Source organism: Belonocnema kinseyi, chromosome 6, assembly GCF_010883055.1.
Source record: "Belonocnema kinseyi isolate 2016_QV_RU_SX_M_011 chromosome 6, B_treatae_v1, whole genome shotgun sequence".
NCBI lineage: Eukaryota > Metazoa > Arthropoda > Insecta > Hymenoptera > Cynipidae > Belonocnema > Belonocnema kinseyi.
The window spans coordinates 16,520,698-16,537,832 of NC_046662.1; the positions used below are offsets into that span (position 1 = coordinate 16,520,698).

The following is a 17,135-nucleotide window of genomic DNA, read 5'->3' on the forward strand; positions in this document are numbered from 1 at the left end:
TAAAAAAATATAAAAAAATACGTTATAGGTTTTTGGAGTCGCTAATTACGAATCTGGCATCCGTTGAACTCTATCGCTTCAGGTTCAAGGTCATTTGAAGGTTATGGGAAGGTCAAATCGAGAGAAAACGCAGGAAAAAAATATGTTATAGGTTTTCGATTTGACCTGCAAATGACCTTCAAATGACCTTGAACCTGAAGCGATAGAGTTCAGCGGATGCCAGATTCGTAATTAGCGATTCAAAAAACCTATAACGTATTTTTTTGGATTTTTTTACCGTTTTCTTTCGATTTGACCTTCCAATGAGCTTGAACCTGACGCGATAAAAGTCAAAGGACGCCAGATTTGTATTCGGCGACCCCGAAAACCATAGTAAACCCGAGCTAACCTCAGAATACATGTTTAAGAGTGTCAAATCTCTCGAAAATACAGTTGGTGGGTAGTGGTGTTTCCTATATTTGTAGGGGGGGGGGGTGGGGGTGGCTGGCGGGTGGAGGGTAGTCCGTTTAGCGTGCAATCGACTCGGAATACTTATAAGATACTACCATGATTTTTTCAGATTTTTAGGTCCAAAAATAAATTAGGCCAAAAACCGGCCTTACCGACCCTCCCCCTCTAAATGACATTTCCTACGCATTGCAATCGCTAAAGAGGTACAAAATAGTGCAAATAGTGCCACAAATTTGATAAATAGTTTGAAATTTTGTCAGGAAATTTTTCAAATATTAAACTTATGTGTATTTCGAATTTAAAAGTGTATAGTGGGAAATGAAAAATTGGGTAGTGGAAAATTGACTTTATTTTTAAGTTTTTGGTTAAAGATTCTATTATATGAATGAAAATTAAATTATTTGAATGGAAATTGAATAATTTTGTTTAAATTTATTTGAAAATGTATCTGTTTTGTTGAAAGTTTGTCTTTTTGATTTTAAAATTAAACAAATTTGATACGAATTATTTTTCTTCCTTGATTAGTAAATTTTTTTCTTCCTTTATTAACCATTTTCTTTCCGACTAAGAAACTGTTTTTCATTCTTGACTGACACATTTTTTTAATAATTCAGCCATTTTGTGGAACGTTTTGGTTTGCAAATTTTTTTCTTTCTATTGAAATTTCACCTTTTTTGTCTTGTCCGAATTTCTTTGAAAATGGAATTTTTTGTTGAAAATGCAATATTTTTTATTGAAACTTAAACACTTTAGTATAAAATTGAACTATTTCGTTAAAAATTAAACCAATGATTTAAAAATATAAATATTCGGTAATAAAAATATTTTTTTTACTGGAAAATTAGGTTCGTTTATCTGAAAATGGGAAATTTTGGTTGAAAATTAAACACTTTGGTATAGCATTTAACTATTTAGTTACAAATTAAACAAACTATTTAAAAATATAACTATTCTGTAAAAAACTAATTTTTTACTGAAAAATGATTTTTTGTTATCTGAAAATGTAGCTATTCCATTTTTTGTTAACAATTTTACTATATGAGTTGAAAACATAACTGTCTGGTAGAAAATTCATATAATTTGTTGAAAATTCGTATATTTTGCTGTTGAAAAATTATGTAATTGGTTTAGAATTGAACTACTTTTTGTTTTAACTCATTATTTTTAAGATTCATTATTTTAGGTGAAAATTCAACAAAATGATCGTAAATTAACTTTTTTAATGAAAATTCAACTGTTTGGTTGCTAATTTGTCTTTTGAATTTTAAAATTTAACAATTTGATACTAATTTTTTTTTCCTTCATGAGTAAATTTTTTTATTTCTTTATTAACAATTTTTTTTACTAATAAACTTTATTTCTTTCTTGACTAATATTTTTATTTGTTGATAATTCAAGTTTTCTTTTGTTGCCTTTTCGTTTGAACATTCATCTCTTTCTAGAGAAATTTCACCTTTTTTGTCTTGCTTGTCTGAAGTTCTTTGAAATTTAAATTTTTGGTTGAAAATGCAAAATTTTTTGGTTGAAAATTAAACACTTTAGTATAAAATTGAACTATTCGGTTGAAAATTAATCCAATCATTTAAAAATACAAATATTCGGTAAAAAAACGAATATTTTTACTGAAAAATTAATCTTTTTATCTGAAAACGTAGCTATTTAATTTTTTGTTACTATTTTTTTCTATAAGTTGGAAATTTAACTGTCTGTTAGAAAATTCATGTAATTTGTTGAAAATTCGTGTATTTTGTTATTGAAAAATAATGTATTGATTGAAAGTTGAATTACTTGGTAAAAAAATTCATTATTTTTAAGATTCTTTATTTTAGTTGAAAATTCAACAATATGATCGTAAATTAACTTTTTAAATTAAAATTCAACTGTTTGGTTAAAAATTTGTCTTTTTGATTTTATAATTAAACAAATTTGATAACAATTTTTCTTTCTTCAATTGTAAATTTTCTTCTTCATTTATTAACAATTTTTTTTCCTGACTAAGAAACTTTTTTTCTTTCTTGACTGGCAAATTTTTTGAGTAATTCATCTATTTTGTGGAACATTTTGGTTTAAAAATTCATTTCTTTCTATAGAAATTTCACCCTTTTTGGCCTTTCTTGTCTGAATTTCTTTGAAATTTATATTTTTTATTGAAAATGCAAAGTTTTTGGTTAAAAATTGAACAATTTTTTACAAAATTTGAAGAAAATAATAAAGAAAATTTTCTGGAAAACTCCACCTTTTTTATTCCTCTAAATAATTTGGAAAATTTTCTAGTAATACTAGAAAGCAATTTTAACAGTATTTTGTCTAAAAATGTAATTTTTGAATTTTTCTTTTAAAATATTTAAAATATCGCAAAAGAATAAGATATTTTTCATAGAATTTTTTTAGATGTGTAAAGTTTTATCTTGACATTTTTTCGTATCTGTCATTATTTTCAATAAAAAGTATAAAACTCGATTGCAAGAAAAAATAATTCTCCTGGCTACAAAAGTTATTTAGCAAAGAATCAAACTTACAAGATATCTTCATTATCAAAGTACAAGTTCAGAAAAATTGACAAAAACTTGAAAGTTGGAGTTTTTGAGGAAATCGATTTTTAATATTTTCAGAAAAGCCGCTGCCATTTTCTTAATTTTAAATCTTTTTTTTCAATTTTCCGATTGATTTTGGAAGAACCATGTTTCGAAAAAAAATGAGTAGAAACTTTTGAAAAATAATTTGAAGAATAACAAAGGTGGGGTTTTCCAGAAAATCTTCTTTATTATTTTCTTCAAATTTTGAAAACATGAAAAAAATATATAAGTCAAAATTTATAGTGGTTCGAAGAAAAAATTCGGATTTTTTGAAAAAACAGAGCAAAAAATTTAAATACGCGTAACTTTTTAGACATTTTTTTTTGCAAATCGGAAACAATCGGATTTCTCTTCTTATTTTTGTATAATATTGCTAGATATTTTTGGTTAATTACAAAATTTTCCGCTGAAAGAATCTGAATGGTTGAATATCAATGACCGTGAAAAATTCGTTGTGAGCCGGGAAAAAGAGGTAATTTTTTATTTCACTGTAGTAGCCACCCTGGTTTAAGAGATTTTGAATTTAAATGAATGAAAATTCGAAATATTTCTTACTTGAAACTCTGTAGCGGTGCATCCGAAAATTTGTTCAGCCGCCTTTCCAATAAGTCGACATCCAACCAGATATCCAGTATCGTCTTTTAAATTCAATTTGACATTGAATGTAACAAGGTTGTAGGGTTCCCTGCTGCCATTTCCAGAAGGGCAGTCCAAATTCATACAAGAGTCGCGATCTTTCTGCACCATTCTCTTACAAAGTGCGCTTTAATTGAAAAAAAAAATACTTAGACTAAAGTTAATGCAGGGATCGCATCGCGAAATCAGCTCAAAAAAGGAGACTAAATTGTGAGACTTTTAATTATAATTAAATATTTCTTTCTCCGATTTTCCACTCAAAACATTCTTTGTAACGCTCTTAAACTCAAATAAAAATAATTCAAGTTTGATCACCTAAAATATTTTAGATTTCGAAAATATTTAATTTGTAGATCAGATTCAACGAAAAAATATGGTTTGGCTTTCAATTTTTATTTAAATCTTAAATAGTTTAGATTAAAATCGGTTATAAAATTTAACATTGCTGTTGCTCAAATTGAAATATATCATTTTTTCATTAGTTAACTTTGAACTTTTCAAACGAAAAGAATTCAGCTTATAATACTTTTCCTAAAATTATGATATATATTTTTACTATTCCATTTGTATATATTTAACAACAATATGATGAATTTAAAAAACAACAGACATAATTTGCATCCAATTAGTTAAATTTTCAATTAAAAGAACATACATTTTCAACCAAAAATAAAATAGTTCAATTTCCCGTGAAAAAAGTTATTTTTCAACAAGATTAAAATTAATTTTAGAAAGGAAAAAGTTTTATTCAAATTGTTGAATTTTCAAGCCAAGAAGACAAGTTTTCTACCAAAAGCACGAACTTTCAAGAAAATACATTTATTTTCAAGCAAAGTGTTTAGTTTTCTGCCAAAAATGGAATAGTTCAATTTTCAGATGAAAAAGGTCATTTTTGTACAACAGAAAATGAATTTTTGAACGAAAAAATTTGTTGGTTTCACAGAAAAAATATTCCAACCATATTGTTAAATTTTGAAGCCAAGAAGACGAATTTTCATCCAAGAAAATTAATTTTTTACTAAAAAGACGAATTTCCAAAGAAATATATAAATTTTCAACCAAACATTTGATTTTTTTACCACAAATTGAACAGTTCATTTTTCTGATGAACAAGGTAATTTAAAAAAAAAATAATAAAAAATAGAATTTATAACAAAAAGAAAAGATTTTTCAGTTTATACAGAAAAAGTTTAAACCAAATTGTTAAGTTTGCGAGCCGAGAAGACGAATTTTCATCAGAGATGAATTTTTAACTAAAAAGACGAATTTCTAAAGAAATATATGAACTTTTAACCAAATAGTTAAATTTCAATAACAACAAAAAAAGACGAATTTTCATTCAAGAAAATTAATTTTCTCCTTAAATGACGAATTTTCAACAAAATACATTCATTTTCAAACAAATAGTTTAGTTTACTAAAAAATTGAATAGTTCAATTTTCCGATGGAAAAGGTCCACAACAGAAAAATAATTTTTAATCAAAAAAGATTTTTAAGTTTCGACAGAAAAAAAAGTTTCAATAAAATTGTTGAATTTTCAAACCAAGAAGACGAATTTTCATCCAAGAAGATTCATTTTCTACTAAAAAGACGAATTTCTAAAAAAATACATGAATTTTTAACCAAATAGTTCAATTCTCAGGTAAAAAACGTAATTTTACAAACAGAAAAAGAATTTTTGATCAAAAAAGATTTTTCAGTTTGGACAGAAAAAAAAGTTTCAACAACATTTTTGAATTTCCAAGCCAAGAAGACGAATGCTTTAAAAATATAATAGTTGATATTTAAAATAAACAAGGTTTTAAGTTTTAAATAGAAGATACTTGAATTCAACCAAATAGTTGTATTTTTAAACAAAAAAGATAAAATTCTTACCAAGAGATGAATTTTTAATCAAAAAAGACGAATTGTCAACCAAGAACGAAAAACACTTTAATTTTCAAGAAAAAGTAAATTTTCTACTAAATAGTTTAATCTTGTAGCAAAATCATTTTAGCCTTCTAACATTTTTAACATCGAATTTTTTATAAACGGAACAAAACAGTATTTTAAATACAAATTAAAAATTTTCAAATTTATTAATTTATTTTAAACAAAAAAATGTAATTTCTACTATAAAAAACGACTTTTGAACAAATTACTTAAATTTTAAACAAAATAATTACATTTTGAACATAATAGTTCAATTTTCAACCTGAAAAGATAAATTCCCAACAAAAAAGTATCATAGTTTATATTTAAATAAAAAAGATGAAATTTATAGACAAAAAAAAAAGAATTTTTAAAAAGAAAAAGACGAATATTCAACAAATAAAGATTTTTTACTCAAGAAATAAATAAAAGTTGATCTAAATTGTTCAACCTTCAAGCCAAAAGACGAATTTTTAACCAAAAAGTATGATTTTTTAACAAAATTCTTGAATTTACTACCAAATAATTGCATTTTTATCAAAAAAAAAGATAAAATTTCTCTTAAAATAGATGAGTTTATCTTAAAAGATGAATTTTTATTAAATAGTTGAATTCTCATCCAAAAAAGGTACCGGTTGGCTTTTTATGATCAAAATAAGAATTTTTTAACAAACAATAATGTTCTACAAATAATTGGATTTTTTCATCCAAACAGACGATTTTTTTTTCAACAAAAAGGATCAATTTTACGAAAAGATTTGAATTCTTTACCAAGTAGTTGCATTTTTAATTTTATCCGATAAAGATGAAATTTCTACTAAAGCAGGTGAATTTTGGGAAAAATAGTTGAATTTTCACGATCAAAATATGAATTTTCAAACAAGAAATGAGTTTTTACGCAAAAAATTGAATTTTTTGATCCAAAAAGACAAATTTTTAACTTAAAAGGGTGATTTTTTAAACAAAATTCTTGAATTCACTATCAAATAGTTGCATTTTCATAAAAAAGATAAAGTTTCTCTTAAAACAGATGAATTTCTCTTAAAAGATAAATGTCTTTTCTACTACAAAAAATGACTTTTTAACCAATTATTTTATTTTTGAACAAAATAATTACATTTTGAATATAATAGTTTAATTTTCAATCTAAAAAGATAAATTACCAAAAAAATCTGTCATAGTTTATATTTTAATCACAAAAGAATGAAATTTATAAACAGAAAAAAAAAACAGAATTTTTAAATCCAAAAAGACGAATTTTCAACAAATAAAGATTTTTCACTCAATAAAGAAATACAAATTTATCTAAATTGTTGAACCTGCAAAATAAAACAAAAAAAATATGACTTTAGCAAAAAAAATAACTTTCCACGAATATGATGCATTTTTGCCCAACAAGCATGAGATTTCAAACTAAGAAAATTAATTTTTTTTTAATAAAAAAAGGAGAATTTTCTAATGAAAAAGATCCATCTTAATAAAACAAAAAAGTTACATTTTCAGTTAAAAACTTAATTTTAAACCAAAAAATTTGAATAATCAATTAAAACAGATATTAAAAAAAAAATTCTTAAAAAAATAGTTGAATTGTCTGTTCAAAGAGATTTCAGTTAAATTTTCACAATCAAAATATGAATTTTAATAAAAAGAAATGAGTTTCTGCGCAAATAATTGAATTTTTTATCCAAAAAGTCGATTTTTTAACTAAAAAGAGTGATTTTTTTAACAGAATTCTTGAATTCTCTACCAAATGGTTGCATTTATATCAAAAAAGTAGAAATTTCTCTAAAAACAGATGGATTTGTCTTAAAACAAATGAATTTTTATTAAATAGTTGAATTCTCACCCAAATAATAGGAAATTTAATTTTCCATCCAAAAAGACGAAATTTGTTCAACCTAAAAGGATGAATTTTACGAAAATATTTGAATTCTCTAGCAAATAGTTGCATTTTTAATTTTATCCAAGAAAGATGAAGTTTGTACTAAAACAGATGAATTTTTAATAAAAATTTACCATTTTTTTAAAAGTTGAACTTTCATCCAGAAAGTATTTCAGTTCTCTTTTGAACACCAAATTATTAAATTTAAACAAAAAATAAACTTTCTACGAAATAGTTTAAATTAAATTGTTTTGAATCAATTTGTTGAGTTTTCAAGCCAAGAAGACGAATTTTCATCCAAAAAGATTAATTTTCTACCAAAAATACGAATTTTCAATGCATTAGTTAAATTAAAGAAAACGAAGTGATTCAACTTTGAATTAAAAAAGTTAATTTTCAACAAAAATAAATTTTCAAACAAAAAGATGAATTTGGTGGGAAAATTATGAATCCTTAAGCAAAGAATTAATTTTTTAACAAAGTATTTCAAATTTCAAGAAAATACCTGAATTTTTAACCCATTTACCACGCTGAATTTTTAATAAAAAAACGAGAATTTTTCAATAAAGTTGAACTTCCATCCAGAAAAGATTTCAGTCCTTTGCAATACAAAAATATTAAATTTAAACAAAAAGTAAATTTTCTACGAAATAATTAAATTTTCAACAAAACAGCAAATTTCCAACCAAGAAAAATAGTTACATTTTTATTCAAAGAAAATTCAAGTTCACTTCCCAACATCAAAATAAATATTATAAACAATAAGTTAATTTCCTGTTAAATTAAATAGTGAATTTTGAAATTAAAGCGAAATTTTCAACGACATGCGTGTTGAATTTTCACTGAAAAAAGATTTCAATTGACTTTTCAACACAAAAGTACGAATCTTAAACAAAAAGTAGATTTTCAAGGAAATAATATCATTTTAAATAAAACAGTTGCATTTTTTCCAAAAAAAGATGCAAGATTTATTCTGAAAAAGTTGAAGTTTTAAATCAAGAAGACAGATATTTAAGAAAAAATAGTTTTTATCTAATCAAAAAATGTCAGGTGACTTATCAGCAAAAAAATATGAATTTTAAACAAAAGATTAATATTTTACTAAAATAACTGAATTTCAAATTCAGCAAAAAAGATAATTTTTTGAACCAAATAGTAAAAATTGATATTTTAATACCATTTCGTGAGAAGAAGATTTGCGTCTTTACTGTCCAAGTTGAGTTCTGTGATGCTTGCGTATAAAATCGCGAAAAACTGAACTCTTTCGTCGGTTCCAGTCGAGCCTGCGTTCAATTTCTGCGTGATTTGCTGTACTGTCATCACGTTCGTGATATTCTTTGCTGCAGGACATTATATCGATTTAAAATTGATCCGATTGCAGATTTTTAAAATTAATTTCCATTTATGGTTGCGATTTGTTATTTTTTAAATTTAATTTCTAGCAAGATAGAAAATGGGAGCCTCTTACGACTTGGAAGAGAATAAGGGTCACTTGGCGACAATTCGGGTCTGTTTCGAATCGCAAGTCTCATGTCGAGTGCTTGTTGGACGCTCGGATTCTCTGTGATCAAAGTCTTCCTTGCTGAAATAAGTTAATCAAATAGGATTATTTAGACCGTTTTTTTATTAACTAGGGTATCTAGAAATTCTTCGAAACAAAATTTAAGGTCTTTTCCGGCATTTCATTTTTTATTTGACAAAAGTTTCTAGAGAAAGCCGAATTGTAAATAGACAAATTCTTTATTTTCGCGCACATAAGTGGTCTTTGCGAAATCTTTTGGAATATATCAATACTTTAAATATTGCAAATCTTAGTGTTTTTTTTGAATTATTTAAAGCTTTTGTTTAATCTTTAAAATTCTTGAATTTTTAGAAATTTTTTGGAATGATTTAAAGCTTCTGTAAATTCTTAAAAATCGTTGAAAACTTCGAGAAATTTTTTAAAAATAATTGTGAAATCTTTTTTATTCGTTTGAAATCATAAGAATCTTTTGAAATCTCCTTAATTTCGTTAAAACCGTTTAAAAGCATTGAGATGTTTTGAAATCTTTTTAAATCATTATAAATTCTTTGAAATATTTGAGAAATTTTTCTGAAGTCTTTTATATTCGTTGTTGGAATTTGTTGTAATCTTTTAAAATCACTGGAATATTCGTAATCCGTGTTAAAATGTTTAAATCTGAAAAATTTTGGTATCGTTTAAAATATTTTAAATGTTTTCAAGTTTATAAAATCTGTTGCACTGTACCCTTGTTGAAATCTTTTACACACTTGAAAGCTTTGAAATTTAAGAGAACTTTGTGAAATGTTTTTGAACATTTAAAACAAAATTTGAAGAATTTAAAAAATATTTTTTTAGCTTTCGTTCGTGAAATCTTTTCTATTCGTTTGAAATCATAAAAATATTTTTAAATCTTTAAAACTTCTGTACTGTACCGTTTTTGAAATCTTTGAAATTCTTGAAATCCTTATGAATTCTATTAATTATTTGTGAAATCTATTGGAAATCTTTTGCAATTGTTTCAAATCACTCGAACATTTAAAAATTTGAAACATTCTCCCAAAATTGTTAATCCTTTAATCATTGAAATATTTGCGAAATCTTTGTGAAATCTTTCTAAAATCATTTGTATTTTTTTGAAATCACTGGAATACTTAAAACCTTTGATATCTCATGATTTCCTCTAAAAAAAATTTGAAATCGTTCTATAAAATCTTTGTGAAATCTTTTCTAATTGTTTAAAATCATTGAAATATTTAAAATATTTCTGAAATCTTTTGAAATCTTTCTGAAATCTATTGAAATCGGTGAAACAAATTTTGAAACCTTTTAAACTCTTTGAAATTTAGTGCACTTTACTGAAATCCTTGTTGAAATCTTGGAAATTCTTGTAATCTTTTTAAATCCTCAAGAGCTCTTTGAAATATTTGTGAAATCTTTTGGAAAGCTTTTTATTCGTTTAAATCATTGAGATATATAAAATCTTTCTTTATGAAATCCTTTGAAGCATTCTAAAAATTTCAAGTCATTTTAGATCATTAAAATATTGTGAAATCTTTTAAATCTGGTGTACATGTTTCTGTAAATTTCCCTTAATGAAATCTTTGATATTCTTGAAATCTTTTGAAGTCATTAAAAATTCTTTGAAACCTTTGTTGAATCTTTTGAAATTTTTTGTATTCGTTTAAAATAATTTAAATATTAAAAATTTTCGTGAAATCTTTTTAAATTTTCCAAACAAATTTTGAAATCATTTCAAACCTTTTAATTGTTTTGAAATCTTTAAAATTCTCGTAATATTTTTGAAATATTTATGAATTTGTTTTGAAATCTTTCATACTTTTTAAAAATCTTTTGATATCTCCTGAAAAATTTTGAACTTGTTTAAAATCTTTAAGAAATTTTGAAATTTTAGAAACATGGTTTACTTTTTAAAATCTTTAAAATCTCCCTGCTAAAAATCTCTAAATTTTTTAAAATCTTTTAAAACTTTAAAAATGTTTGTGAAATGTTCGAAATCTTTGATAAATTTTTGTAAAACTTTTAAATCTAGTTTTCATACCTTTTTTAATCTTTGAATCTCTTCAAATATTTGTAATCTTCGTAAACATTTTTCAATTATTTGTCACTTTTCTTAAAGCTATGTTTATAAAACATTTTTATTGATAGAAATCGTTTAAATATGCAATAAAATCTTTTGAAATACTCTAAAAAGTTTTAAAATCTTTGAAATCTGGTATTTAATTTAAAAAATCTGGCTTTTAAAATTTTTGAAATCCTTTAAATCTTTAAAGTTTTAAAATTCTTGTAAATTTTGTTTAAATCGTTGAAATCCGTGAAATCTTTCTGAAATGCTAGAAATATTTGAAATATCTTGGAATATTTGAAATATTTACTAAATCTTTCTAAAATTTGTTGCAATCTTTTAACATTTTATGGAATATTTGAAAACGATGACTTTTGAAATCCTCTATAAAATTGTGATATGGTTCAAAATATTTGAAATGTTTTAAAGTCTTTGAAATCGGTTATACTGTACCTTTGTTAAAATATTTTACGCCCTTGAAAGCTTTGAAATTCAAGAGAACTTTGTAAAAAAATTTGAAATACTTTGAAATTTATAAAAAAAATTTTAAATTCTTTATTAAATTTTGTACACGAAATTTTTCTGTTCGTTTGAAATCATTAAAATATTTTTAAATCTTTAAAACTGGTGTACTTTACCGTTTTTTCAGAAAATCCTGAAATTTTTCGAAAATTTCTTCACAATTGGGATGTATAAAAAAAATGGAACATTTATTATTTGTAGGCGAAATTTGACTAATTTTAAGATAAATGTAGAAGTTTTAAAAAGATTCAAACTTAATGAAAAACTTGAAATGATAGCCTAATGTAAAACTAAATGTAGATTTTCGTATATTATAAACAAAAAAATTATATTCTTTTCAAGAATTGTGAAAGGCTTCAAAAGAACAAAAACATTTTCTTAAGATTCATAGGAAAATTAAAAATTATTTTTCATTTTGAAAAATTATTTTAAGAGAATATTTAAAAAAATTTTCAAAGATTTAAATAAAATTTTCAAAAAGGATTCTAGAAGATTTTAAGAAAATTTTATAAAATTTGCATAATAATTTTTTATTTTTTTAAAACTCTTAAATATCTCTTGAAATTACTCAAGTTTTTTCTAGAAATGTTCTATTCTAAATTAAACATCAAAAATTAAAATTTTCACTTACAAATTAAGTATTTTTCAAATACAGCAATTAAAATTGTAACGTTCAAAGTTTAAAGGCTCCTAGAAATTTTAACGATTCCAGACTTCCTATGTCAAACAATTCAGCTAAAGATTCTTTACTTTTAAATATTTGGTTTCAATTTACTTGTCTTAAATACAAATTCAAATATTGCTAAATATTCAGTAATTAATCTTTTTTTTTTTTAATTAAAAATTTCAAAATGAGTGGGTTAAAATTGAATATTTTAGACTGAAACAATATTTTAAATGTTATTAAATCCGTTAATTAAGAATATATTATTGTGAGGTTATTTTTAAGCTGAAAATAGTTGATAAACTTTCAATCCTTTGAAGCCTTCCAACAATTAACAAATCATTTAAAATCATTAAAATGTTGTGAAATATTTTTAATCTGGTGTACATGTTTGTGTATATGTCCCTTATTGAAATTTTTGATATTCTTGAAATCTTTTGAAATCCTTGAAAATTCTTTGAAAACTTTGTTGAATCCCTAGAAATCTTTTCTATTCGTTTAAAAACATTGAAATATTAAAAATCTCTCTAAAATCTTAAAAATTCAAGTCATATTTTTCAATCTTTATGAATTTTTTATAAGATCTTTGAAACTTTTGTGAAATCTTTTGATATCTCCTAAAAAAATGGTTTAAAATCTTTTAAATGGTTTGAAATCTTAGAAACATAGTTTACTATGCCCTTTTTAAAATCTTTAAATTCATTGAAATCTTTTGACATTTTTAAATCTTTGTGAAATGTTCGAAATCCTTGGAAAATGTTAGTAAAACTTTTAAATATAGTTTTCACGTCTTTTTTTAATCTTTGAAATGCTTGAAATCTTTAAAATCTTTTTCAAAAATTTTGAATTATTTGTGAAACTTATCTAAAATCTATGTTTCTCAAACTTTTGAATTCGTATAAATCATTTAATTATGTTAAATATCTATAAAGTGTTTTGAAATCTTCTAAAATGATGCAAACTTCTGTTAAAAGAAAAAAAGCAACAAAAAAACAAGAATCCAACGACCAAATTTGGACCACAACGAACAAACAAAAAAAACTGTTATTGTAATCTGAAAAAAAAAATAATTTTCGGTCAAAAATAAAAAAGAGGAAAGAACAATGAGAAGAAGTAGGTTTCTTTAAACAGGAGTTTGCATCAATTTGATTATTGGACGTTAAATAGGATTTTTAATTTGGACTTTAATCTAATTTAAATTTCTTAAATTTTGACTTCTAAAATGTTTTAAAACCTTTTGAAATCTTTAAAATCTGGTGTTCAATTTAAAAAATTATGATTTTCAAATCTTTGAAATCCTTTAAACCTTTAAAATTTTGGTGAAGTTTTTGTGAAATGTTAAAAATATTTGAATTCTAATTCTGAATTAGTATCGGAATTATCAACTAATAATTTTTATAATTTGTTAATTCAATACCACAACAAAATTTATGCTTCAATATTTTATATTAGCGGAAAAGAAACGAAAAACTTATAGAATTATTCAAAATACTAAAGTCTATTCTTTTCAATCTATAAAATAATTGGTCAAGTCCACAAAAAATGTCTAGAAATTTATTTATTCTCTAATGAGTAAAAGAGAAATTATATCTTAATAAATAAAAAACTTGTCTAAACAAGATTTTTTTCTAAAAGAGATGTTTCTTACAAAATAGACTAAAGGATTTTAATTACTCTTCGGATTTCATTAAAATTACTATGTTAAAGAGCAGAAAAAAATTAAAATTGAAGGTTCCCCTGAAAAATTCAAAGAGATATCCACGTTTTTAAGGATTAAAAATATCCAAGGAGAATTCAAGGAGAATTCAAGGAGTTTTCAAGGTCGCTGAACACCCTGATAACGTTATTTTATTATATATTTTTATATTTATAGTTATATTTTTTATTTATATTTCATTATATTAATGTTTTTTGATATAAAGAAAATATTTTACCGATTGATACGATCGTCTTTTTCTTAAAATTATCATATCCCACGCGAGCGTCTGCCAGGAAGAGAACTGTTTTTCGAGGCTCCCAAAGTTCAGACAACCTGATCCATTCGTTATCCCAAAGTTGGAGGGAAATCGTTTTTTCCGTTGATGCATCAGCTACTTCGAAAGTGCGACACTTAAAAGATCGACCATCTCGACTAATAATGTCACGCACTTCACCAATCTGACATTATCAAATAGTATTTTAATATTAATAATTAATAAGATAAAAAAAAAGAAAACGAAAAAATAACTGATTTTAGACTTCATAGACAAAAAATTCTCTCAAAAAAGGGGATTTGACACGAAAATTAGGGATTAACAGGGGAATAAATTCTTTAAAATAAAATTAATGTAGGTACCACATTCTTAAGGTTTACAGTCGAAATAAAACATAAATAAAATAATAAAAGTCAATAAAACAGTTGAATTTTCGACCAAATAAGATGAATCTTTTATCAAAAGAGATGCATTTTTAAAAAACGAGTTAAATTTTCAAGCTAAAATGAGACGAATTAAAAAGAAAGTTGACTTTTTAACCAAGTAGTTTAAATTTCAATCTACAAATATAATTTTTCAACGAAAAAGTTTAATTTTCAACCAAGAGATGAATTTTCTACAAAACAGATCATTTTTCAATCCGAAAATATTAATTTTTAACAGAAAAGTATATTTTCAATGAAATAGTTCAATTTCTCTCGAAAGTGATGAATTTTCAAATCAAAAAGACGAATTTTCTGCAGAAAAGTTAATGTTTGACAAAATAATTATATTTTAAATTAAAGAAATAAATTTTCAACAAAAATAATATTTTTTTTTACAAAATAGTTCGATTTTTTACCAAATTGTACAATTTTTAGATAAAAGATTTTACAGTCAAGAAAGAAAAAATTGTAACCAAATTGTGAAATTTTCAAGTAAAAAAGACAAATTTCAACAAAAACGTTATTTATTAACTAAACAGTTGAATTTTCAATCCGGAAAAATGATTTTTCATCAAAAAAGTTAATTTTTAGTAAAATATTTCAAATTTTTATGAAAGTGTTGAATTTTAAAGTCAAAAAGACAAATTTTTTGCAGAAAAGCTAATGTGTAACAAAATAATTATATTTTAAATTAAAGAAATAAATCTTTAACAAAAAATAATATTTTTTTTACAAAATAGTTCGATTTTTTACCAAATTGTACAATTTTTAGATAAAAGATTTTACAGTCAAGAAAGATAAAATTGTTACTAAATTGTGAAATTATCAAGTAAAAAGGACGAACTTCAACAAAAACGTTATTTATTAACCAAACAGTTGAATTTTCAATCCGAAAAAATTATTCTTCAACAAAAAAATTTATTTTTAGCCATATCATTAATTTTTTTACGAAAGTATTGATTTTGAAGTCAAAAAGACGAATTTTCTACAAAACAGTTAAATTTTCAAATGAAAAATATGAATTTTTAACACAAAAGCTTATTATAATATAGTTAAATTTTTAACCTAGATAGTTGAACTCTCAACCAAAAACGACGAAATTTTAAAAAATAGTTGAATTTTCTCTAAAAATAGTTTAATTTTCAAGTCAAAAAGACGAATATTCTACAAAAAAGTTAATTTTCAACAAAATAGTTATATTTTCAATCAAAGAGATAAATCTTCAACCAAAGTAATTAATTTTTTACAAAGTAGTTCGATTTTTTACCAAATTGTAGAATTTTCAGACGAGAGATTTTATAGCCAAGAAAAAAGAATGTAACCAAATTGTGGAATTTTCAAATTAAAAAGACGAACTTCAACAAAAACGTTATTTTTTAACCAAATACTTGAATTTTTAATCCGGCAATATGATTTTTCATCAAAAAACGTGATTTTTATCAAAATATTTCCATTTTTTACGAAAGTGATGAATTTTCAAGTAAACAAGACAAATTTTCTACAAAAAAGTTAATTTTCAATAAAATAGTTATACTTTAAATGAAAGAGATACATCTTCAACCAAAATAATGAATTTTTTAAAAAGCGGTTCGATTTTTTACTAAATTTTTGAATTTTCAGTCAAAAGATTTTACAGTCAAGAAAGACAAATTTTAACCAAATTGTGAGATTTTCAAGTAAAAAAGACGAACTTCAACAAAAACGTTATTTTTCAACGAAATACTTGAATTTTCAATCCGTAAAAATGATTTTTCATCAAAAAAGTTAATTTTTGGCAAAATATTTCAAATTTTTATGAAAGCGTTGAATTTCAAAGTCAAAGAGACGATATGTTTAGAAAAAGGTTAATTTTTAATAAAATAGTTATATTTTAAATCAAAGATATAAATCTTCAACCAAAATAATTAATTTTTTATAAATTAATTAGACTTTTTACCAAATTGTGAAATTTTCAAGCGAAATATTTTACAGTTAAGAAAGAAAATAATGTAATGAAATTGTGAAATTTTCAATTAAAAGAGACGAACTTCAACAAAAATGTTATTTTTTAACCAAATAGTCGAATTTTCAATCCGGCAAAAAATATTTTTCATCAAAACAGTTAATTTTCAGCAAAATATTTCAAATTTTTATGAAAGTGTCGAATTTTAAAGTCAAAAAGGCGAATTTTCTGCAGAAAAGTTAATGTTCAACAAAATAATTATATTTTAAATTAAAGAGATAAATCTTCAACCAAAATAATTAATTTTTTACAAAATAGTTCGATTTTTTACCAAATTGTGAAATTTTCAGAAAAAAGATTTTACAGACAAGAAAGAAAAAATTCTAACCAAATGGTGAAATTTTCAAGTAAATCAGACGAACTTCAACAAAACGTTACTTTTTAACCAAATACTTGAATGCTAGGCTGCAAAGAGAAAAAAAAGGAGGTCAGAAAGGAATTAAGAAAAAGGAGAAAAGAAAAAAGTAATGGGGAAGAATATAGGAAAAAAAAGAAAGAGTATACTGA

The 17,135-nt window shown here is 23.7% G+C and overlaps 1 protein-coding gene across 1 annotated transcript in view; it reads right to left on the minus strand.

Moving 5' to 3' along the window:
- The window catches only part of LOC117175086 (meiosis-specific with OB domain-containing protein), a 30,688-nt gene that overhangs the window by 594 nt on the left and 12,959 nt on the right, over positions 1-17,135 (minus strand). Inside the window, exons 4-7 of the mRNA XM_033364630.1 lie at positions 14,163-14,385; positions 8,924-9,037; positions 8,633-8,795; positions 3,582-3,789 (exon numbers count right to left, since the gene is read on the minus strand). Coding sequence (XP_033220521.1) covers positions 3,582-3,789; positions 8,633-8,795; positions 8,924-9,037; positions 14,163-14,385 — 708 coding nt within the window. The remainder of the gene's footprint in view (positions 1-3,581; positions 3,790-8,632; positions 8,796-8,923; positions 9,038-14,162; positions 14,386-17,135) is intronic.